Below are 9,230 nucleotides of genomic sequence, written 5' to 3'. Positions count from 1 at the left end.
GTTACATAAAAGTTGAGTTTTCAAAATTAAAATTAAACTCCTCCTTCCTGTATGCGATCGTCCGCATTACTGACACCCATCACTCTGACCAATGGGCTGTGCACTAACGGGAACGGGCCGCCCCGCCTCCAACCAATCAGGTCTCTCCCACCCAGAACTCCTCCCACCAGGGGTACAACTACACCCATAATGCATCCTACACTGAAAGCATGACCGGGTCCCTTCCTTGCTGCACCCGGCATTACAACCCCCCTCCCCCCACAATGCCCCCCCAGAAATCCCACCCCATAAGGGGGTCAAGAACCCACAAGGATTCCAACTGCCGTTCCCATAATGCACCTGGCTATGCAGGTACAGCTCTCCCCTTCCTCCCCCCAGCTGAATGTCTATTGCTTTGTCAGGGATCCCCCCCCCCTCTACTAGTTCAGTGATACAATGTATCCCCCTCCCCAGGGATCCACATTTACTCTCCTCCATCCCCCCTCCCTTTTACTCATTCCCCTCCTACCCGTCTGTGTGTCCCCCCCCCCTCCTCAACCCGTGTGATTCTTTCTCCACCCCCCCCTCCCCAACTGGGTCCCCGACTCCCCCTGTTTTCCCCCCTTCTCATGTCCAAGGACCCCTTTCTCTCTCCCACCTCTGTACTCCCTTCTCCAATCACATCCTCCATCATTCTGTGTCTACCCCCATTTCTCCCCCGCTCCTCTATTTTAGCCTCTCCCCCCCCCCCCCATTACCTGGCTTTTCCCCCTCCCCCACTTTCCCTCCCTAGTCCGTCTCCAGTCACACACCCTCTGTATTCTCCACTATTGTCACCCCCACCTGTGCATCTCCCTATATTGTTCCCTCTCTACCCCCCCCCCACCTGTGCATCTCCTCTATTGCCCCCCTCCACCTGTGAAGCTCCTTTATTGTTCCCCCCCCCCCTCTCCATCTCCCCTATTGCCCCTGCCTACACCCCCCCCCCACCTGTGCATCTCTCTTATTGCCCCTCCCTACCCCCCCACCTGTGCATCTCCTCTATTGCCCCCCCCTCCACCTGTGAAGCGCCTTTTTGTCCCCCCCCTCCATCTCCCCTATTGCCCCTGCCTACCCCCCCCCCACCTGTGCATCTCCCCTATTGCCCCTCCCCCCACCCATGCATCTCCTCTATTTCCCTCCCCCAGCTGTGCATCTCCGCTATGACACCCCCCCCCCGCGCTACCTGTGCATATATCCTATTGTCCCCCCCTCCTCCTCCACCTGTGCATCTCATCTATTGCCCCCCTCTCCACCTATGTGTTTCCAATCTCCCCCTCTGTCCTTCCTCCTCCCTCTCCCCCCCCCCCATTTACATACCCCTTCTTCTCCCCCCCCCCCCCCCCGTCTTAGTCTCCTTCTCTATATATCCCATCTGTGTCCTCCCCCCTCTCTCACCTCTGTCCCCTTCTCTTTATTTCCAGACCCTCCACTTCTCTGTAGACAACCCCCCCCCCCCACCTTTCTGTGCCCCTTCCCCCCTATCTATATCATCTTCTCCTCCCGCTATCTGCCACAGTGCCCCCCCTTCCATATTCCCGCCTTCACCTGTGTGTGCCCCCCCCCCAATACCTCCAACCCCCCCCTCCTCCTTCACCTGTCTGTGTCCCCCCATTCCATATTCCCTCCTTCACCTGTCTGTGCCCCCCCCTCCAACCCCCCTCCTCCACCTGTGTGTGCCCCCTCCCATCCCTCCAACCCCCCCCCCTCCTCCTCCTCCACCTGTCTGTGCCCCCCCCCCTTCCTCCAACCCCCCCTCCTCCACCTGTCTGTGCCCCCCCCCTTCCTCCAACCCCCCCTCCTCCACCTGTCTGTGCCCCCCCCTTCCTCCAACCCCCCCCTCCTCCACCTGTCTGTGCCCCCCCCCCCTTCCTCCAACCCCCCCCTCCTCCACCTGTCTGTGCCCCCTCCCATCCCTCCAACCCCCCCCTCCTCCTCCTCCACCTGTCTGCCCCCCCGACTCTGCTCCCCCATTCCCTCCTCCAACCCCTGACTTTGTCTCCCCCCCCTCTCCAACCTGTGACTCTCTGTGTCCCCCCCCCTCCTCTCACCGATGAAGATGGAAAGGATGAGGCGCAGTGCCGCCTCCGAGGCCCCCAGCGCCCCCGCCACCCCGTGCAGCAGAGACCCCGAGGACGCCGCCATCTTCCCGCTCCCCCGCCGGGCCTGACTGCACCGAGTGCCCCCCACTACCGAGCCACGCCCACGGCGGGCCCTAGCCACCTCAATTCCCCGCCCCTCTCCCGCTGGTTGGCTAAAAACGCATGAGGAGTACAGAGTGGGCGGGGCTTCCCTCGCCGTTACACTGACAATGTCACCTGTGGGCGGTACACAGTGACACGGGGGAGTGACCTGTTGCTGATTGGTCTTTCTTTGGGGAGGAGGGTTACTATCGGTCACCGAGTGCTGATGGGGCAAAGGGTCACGTGATACCACTTGTAGGGGAAAGGTCACGTGATAGTTCTGATCTCTCTTCTGTATACAGAGATCAATCTCTTATTATTATATTATATTACAATGTATCAATATATCCCCTCCCCCATCTATCTGTATAATACACAGAGATCAATCACCTATTATTATACTCCAATGTATCAATATATCCCCTCCCTTCGTCCCCCTGTCCCGGTGACACCCGTTCCCTCATCCCCCTGTCCCGGTGACACCCGTTCAGTCATCTTCCTGTCCCGGTGACACCGTTCCCTCATCCCCCTGTCCCGGTGACACCGTTCCCTCATCCTCCTGTCCCGGTGACACCGTTCCCTCATCCTCCTGTCCCGGTGACACCCGTTCCCTCATATTCCTGTCCCGGTGACACCCGTTCCCTCATCCTCCTGTCCCGGTGACACCCATTCACTCATCTTCCTGTCCCAGTGACACCCGTTCCCTCATCTTCCTGTCCCGGTGACACCGTTCCCTCATCCTCCTGTCCCGGTGACACCCGTTCCCTCATCTTCCTGTCCCGGTGACACCGTTCCCTCATCCTCCTGTCCCGGTGACACCCGTTCCCTCATCCTCCTGTCCCGGTGACACCGTTCCCTCATCTTCCTGTCCCGGTGACACCCGTTCCCTCATCTTCCTGTCCCGGTGACACCCGTTCCCTCATCCTCCTGTCCCGGTGACACCGTTCCCTCATCTTCCTGTCCCGGTGACACCCGTTCCCTCATCCTCCTGTCCCGGTGACACCCGTTCCCTCATCTTCCTGTCCCGGTGACACCCTTTCCCTCATCCTCCTGTCCCGGTGACACCCGTTCCCTCATCCTCCTGTCCCGGTGACACCGTTCCCTCATCTTCCTGTCCCGGTGACACCCGTTCCCTCATCCTCCTGTCCCGGTGACACCCGTTCCCTCATCCTCCTGTCCCGGTGACACCGTTCCCTCATCTTCCTGTCCCGGTGACACCCGTTCCCTCATCCTCCTGTCCCGGTGACACCCGTTCCCTCATCTTCCTGTCCCGGTGACACCCTTTCCCTCATCCTCCTGTCCCGGTGACACCCGTTCCCTCATCCTCCTGTCCCGGTGACACCGTTCCCTCATCTTCCTGTCCCGGTGACACCCTTTCCCTCATCCTCCTGTCCCGGTGACACCCGTTCCCTCATCCTCCTGTCCCGGTGACACCCGTTCCCTCATCTTCCTGTCCCGGTGACACCCTTTCCCTCATCCTCCTGTCCCGGTGACACCCGTTCCCTCATCCTCCTGTCCTGGTGACAACCGTTCCCTCATCTTCCTGTCCCGGTGACACCCGTTCCCTCATCTTCCTGTCCCGGTGACACCCGTTCCCTCATCTTCCTGTCCCGGTGACACCCGTTCCCTCATCTTCCTGTCCCGGTGACACCCGTTCCCTCATCTTCCTGTCCCGGTGACACCCGTTCCCTCATCTTCCTGTCCCGGTGACACCCGTTCCCTCATCCTCCTGTCCCGGTGACACCGTTCCCTCATCTTCCTGTCCCGGTGACACCCGTTCCCTCATCCTCCTGTCCCGGTGACACCCGTTCCCTCATCTTCCTGTCCCGGTGACACCCTTTCCCTCATCCTCCTGTCCCGGTGACACCCGTTCCCTCATCCTCCTGTCCCGGTGACACCGTTCCCTCATCTTCCTGTCCCGGTGACACCCGTTCCCTCATCCTCCTGTCCCGGTGACACCCGTTCCCTCATCTTCCTGTCCCGGTGACACCCTTTCCCTCATCCTCCTGTCCCGGTGACACCCGTTCCCTCATCCTCCTGTCCTGGTGACAACCGTTCCCTCATCTTCCTGTCCCGGTGACACCCGTTCCCTCATCTTCCTGTCCCGGTGACACCCGTTCCCTCATCTTCCTGTCCCGGTGACACCCGTTCCCTCATCTTCCTGTCCCGGTGACACCCGTTCCCTCATCTTCCTGTCCCGGTGACACCCGTTCCCTCATCTTCCTGTCCCGGTGACACCCGTTCCCTCATCTTCCTGTCCCGGTGACACCCGTTCCCTCATCCTCCTGTCCCGGTGACACCCGTTCCCTCATCCCCCTGTCCCGGTGACACCCGTTCCCTCATCTTCCTGTCCCGGTGACACCGTTCCCTCATCCTCCTGTCCCGGTGACACCCGTTCCCTCATCTTCCTGTCCCGGTGACACCCGTTCCCTTATCCTCCTGTCCCGGTGACACCCGTTCCCTCATCTTCCTGTCCCGGTGACACCCGTTCCCTTATCCTCCTGTCCCGGTGACACCCGTTCCCTCATCTTCCTGTCCCGGTGGCACCCATTCACTCATCCTCCTGTCCCAGTGACACCCTTTCCCTCATCCTCCTGTCCTGGTGACACCTGTTCCCTCATCTTCCTGTCCCGGTGACACCCGTTCCCTCATCTTCCTGTCCCGGTGACACCCGTTCCCTCATCTTCCTGTCCCGGTGACACCCGTTCCCTCATCTTCCTGTCCCGGTGACACCCGTTCCCTCATCTTCCTGTCCCGGTGACACCCGTTCCCTCATCTTCCTGTCCCGGTGACACCCGTTCCCTCATCCTCCTGTCCCGGTGACACCGTTCCCTCATCTTCCTGTCCCGGTGACACCCGTTCCCTCATCTTCCTGTCCCGGTGACACCGTTCCCTCATCCTCCTGTCCCGGTGACACCCGTTCCCTCATCTTCCTGTCCCGGTGACACCCTTTCCCTCATCCTCCTGTCCCGGTGACACCCGTTCCCTCATCCTCCTGTCCTGGTGACAACCGTTCCCTCATCTTCCTGTCCCGGTGACACCCGTTCCCTCATCTTCCTGTCCCGGTGACACCCGTTCCCTCATCTTCCTGTCCCGGTGACACCCGTTCCCTCATCTTCCTGTCCCGGTGACACCCGTTCCCTCATCTTCCTGTCCCGGTGACACCCGTTCCCTCATCTTCCTGTCCCGGTGACACCCGTTCCCTCATCCTCCTGTCCCGGTGACACCGTTCCCTCATCTTCCTGTCCCGGTGACACCCGTTCCCTCATCCTCCTGTCCCGGTGACACCCTTTCCCTTATCCTCCTGTCCCGGTGACACCCGTTCCCTCATCCTCCTGTCCCGGTGACACCCGTTCCCTCATCCTCCTGTCCCGGTGACACCCTTTCCCTTATCCTCCTGTCCCGATGACACCTGTTCCCTCATCTTCCTGTCCCGGTGACACCCGTTCCCTCATCCTCCTGTCCCGGTGACACCCTTTCCCTCATCCTCCTGTCCCGGTGACACCCGTTCCCTCATCCTCCTGTCCCGGTGACACCCGTTCCCTCATCTTCCTGTCCCGGTAACACCCGTTCCCTCATCTTCCTGTCCCGGTGACACCCGTTCCCTCATCCTCCTGTCCCGGTAACACCCGTTCCCTCATCTTCCTGTCCCAGTAACACCCTTTCCCTCATCTTCCTGTCCTGGTGACACCCGTTCCCTCATCCTCCTGTCCCGGTGACACCCGTTCCCTCATCCTCCTGTCCCGGTGACACCCGTTCCCTTATCCTCCTGTCCCGGTGACACCCTTTCCCTTATCCTCCTGTCCCGGTGACACCCGTTCCCTTATCCTCCTGTCCCGGTGACACCCTTTCCCTCATCCTCCTGTCCCGGTGACACCCGTTCCCTTATCCTCCTGTCCCGGTGACACCCGTTCCCTCATCCTCCTGTCCCGGTGACACCCGTTCCCTCATCCTCCTGTCCCGGTGACACCCTTTCCCTTATCCTCCTGTCCCGGTGACACCTGTTCCCTCATCTTCCTGTCCCGGTGACACCCGTTCCCTCATATTCCTGTCCCGGTGACACCCTTTCCCTCATCCTCCTGTCCCGGTGACACCCGTTCCCTCATCCTCCTGTCCCGGTGACACCCTTTCCCTTATCCTCCTGTCCCGATGACACCTGTTCCCTCATCTTCCTGTCCCGGTGACACCCGTTCCCTCATATTCCTGTCCCGGTGACACCCTTTCCCTCATCCTCCTGTCCCGGTGACACCCGTTCCCTCATCCTCCTGTCCCGGTGACACCCGTTCCCTCATCTTCCTGTCCCGGTAACACCCGTTCCCTCATCTTCCTGTCCCGGTAACACCCGTTCCCTCATCCTCCTGTCCCGGTAACACCCGTTCCCTCATCTTCCTGTCCCAGTAACACCCTTTCCCTCATCTTCCTGTCCTGGTGACACCCGTTCCCTCATCCTCCTGTCCCGGTGACACCCGTTCCCTTATCCTCCTGTCCCGGTGACACCCTTTCCCTTATCCTCCTGTCCCGGTGACACCCGTTCCCTCATCCTCCTGTCCCGGTGACACCCTTTCCCTCATCCTCCTGTCCCGGTGACACCCGTTCCCTTATCCTCCTGTCCCGGTGACACCCGTTCCCTCATCCTCCTGTCCCGGTGACACCCGTTCCCTCATCCTCCTGTCCCGGTGACACCCTTTCCCTTATCCTCCTGTCCCGGTGACACCTGTTCCCTCATCTTCCTGTCCCGGTGACACCCGTTCCCTCATATTCCTGTCCCGGTGACACCCGTTCCCTCATCCTCCTGTCCCGGTAACACCCGTTCCCTCATCTTCCTGTCCCGGTGACACCCGTTCCCTCATATTCCTGTCCCGGTGACACCCTTTCCCTCATCCTCCTGTCCCGGTGACACCCGTTCCCTCATCCTCCTGTCCCGGTGACACCCGTTCCCTCATCCTCCTGTCCCGGTAACACCCGTTCCCTCATCTTCCTGTCCCGGTGACACCCGTTCCCTCATCTTCCTGTCCCAGTAACACCCGTTCCCTCATCTTCCTGTCCTGGTGACACCCGTTCCCTCATCCTCCTGTCCCGGTAACACCTGTTCCCTCATCTTCCTGTCCAGGTGACACCCGTTCCCTCATATTCCTGTCCCGGTGACACCCTTTCCCTCATCCTCCTGTCCCGGTGACACCCGTTCCCTCATCTTCCTGTCCCAGTAACACCCGTTCCCTCATCTTCCTGTCCCGGTGACACCCGTTCCCTTATCCTCCTGTCCCGGTGACACCCTTTCCCTCATCCTCCTGTCCCGGTGACACCCGTTCCCTTATCCTCCTGTCCCGGTGACACCCGTTCCCTCATCCTCCTGTCCCGGTGACACCCGTTCCCTCATCCTCCTGTCCCGGTGACACCCTTTCCCTTATCCTCCTGTCCCGGTGACACCTGTTCCCTCATCTTCCTGTCCCGGTGACACCCGTTCCCTCATATTCCTGTCCCGGTGACACCCTTTCCCTCATCCTCCTGTCCCGGTGACACCCGTTCCCTCATCTTCCTGTCCCGGTGACACCCGTTCCCTCATCCTCCTGTCCCGGTGACACCCGTTCCCTTATCCTCCTGTCCCGGTGACACCCTTTCCCTCATCCTCCTGTCCCGGTGACACCCGTTCCCTTATCCTCCTGTCCCGGTGACACCCGTTCCCTCATCCTCTTGTCCTGGTGACACCCGTTCCCTCATCCTCCTGTCCCGGTGACACCCGTTCCCTCATCCTCTTGTCCTGGTGACACCCGTTCCCTCATCCTCCCGTCCTGGTGATACCATTCCCTCATCCCCCTGTCTTGTGACACCCGTTCCCTCATCTTCCTGTCCTGGTGACACCCATTCACTCATATTCCTGTCCTGGTGACACCCATTCACTCATATTCCTGTCCTGGTGACACCCATTCACTCATATTCCTGTCCTGGTGACACCTGTTTCCTCGTCCTCCTGTCAAAGCAGCACCCATTTCATCTTCCTGTCCCGGCAACACTTCCTTATCTTGACTTTATTTTTACCTGATGATCCTGCCAGAAACATATCGTTTGTCATAGGGTGACACCCACTCACTGTACTGATTTCCCAACCAGCAATGCCACCTTCTGGGCTTTCTCAGTACTGGTTTCCCAACCAGCAATGGCACCTTCTGGGCTTTCTCAGTCCTGGTTTCCCAACCAGCAATGACACCTTCTGGGCTTTCTCAGTACTGGTTTCCCAACCAGCAATGACACCTTCTGGGCTTTCTCAGTACTGGTTTCCTAACCAGCAATGGCACCTTCTGGGCTTTCTCAGTACTGGTTTCCCAACCAGCAATGACACCTTCTGGGCTTTCTCAGTACTGGTTTCCCAACCAGCAATGGCACCTTCTGGGCTTTCTCATTACTGGTTTCCCAACCAGCAATGGCACCTTCTGGGCTTTCTCAGTACTGGTTTCCCAACCAGCAATGACACCTTCTGGGCTTTCTCAGTACTGGTTTCCCAACCAGCAATGACACCTTCTGGGCTTTCTCAGTACTGGTTTCTCAACCAGCAATGGCACCTTCTGGGCTTTCTCATTACTGGTTTCCCAACCAGCAATGGCACCTTCTGGGCTTTCTCAGTACTGGTTTCCCAACCAGCAATGACACCTTCTGGGCTTTCTCAGTACTGGTTTCCCAACCAGTAATGACACCTTCTGGGCTTTCTCAGTACTGGTTTCTCAACCAGCAATGGCACCTTCTGGGCTTTCTCAGTACTGGTTTCCCAACCAGCAATGACACCTTCTGGGCTTTCTCATTACTGGTTTCCCAACCAGCAACGGCACCTTCTGGGCTTTCTCAGTACTGGTTTCCCAACCAGCAATGCCACCTTCTGGGCTTTCTCAGTACTGGTTTCCCAACCAGCAATGGCACCTTCTGGGCTTTCTCAGTACTGGTTTCCCAAACAGCAACGGCACTTTCTGGGCTTTCTCAGTACTGGTTTCCTAACCAGCAATGGCACCTTCTGGGCTTTCTCAGTATTGGTTTCCCAAC

At 59.2% G+C, this 9,230-nt stretch overlaps 1 protein-coding gene across 1 annotated transcript in view; it reads right to left on the bottom strand.

The window, feature by feature from the left end:
* LPCAT3 (lysophosphatidylcholine acyltransferase 3) overlaps window positions 1-2,208 on the bottom strand; it is a 68,787-nt gene extending 66,579 nt beyond the window's left edge. The window contains exon 1 of the mRNA XM_082268268.1: window positions 2,070-2,208. Within this exon, the coding sequence (XP_082124394.1) occupies window positions 2,070-2,163 (94 nt within the window). The 5' untranslated portion in view covers window positions 2,164-2,208. The remainder of the gene's footprint in view (window positions 1-2,069) is intronic.
* Between the last annotated feature and the right edge of the window lie 7,022 nt (window positions 2,209-9,230).

The sequence above is a fragment of the Pelophylax lessonae genome (assembly GCF_965119305.1).
Source record: "Pelophylax lessonae genome assembly, chromosome: 9".
In the NCBI taxonomy this organism is placed as follows: domain Eukaryota; kingdom Metazoa; phylum Chordata; class Amphibia; order Anura; family Ranidae; genus Pelophylax; species Pelophylax lessonae.
The sequence above is the reverse complement of the archived record's forward strand: the minus strand, read 5'-3'. Positions and strand labels throughout refer to the sequence as shown.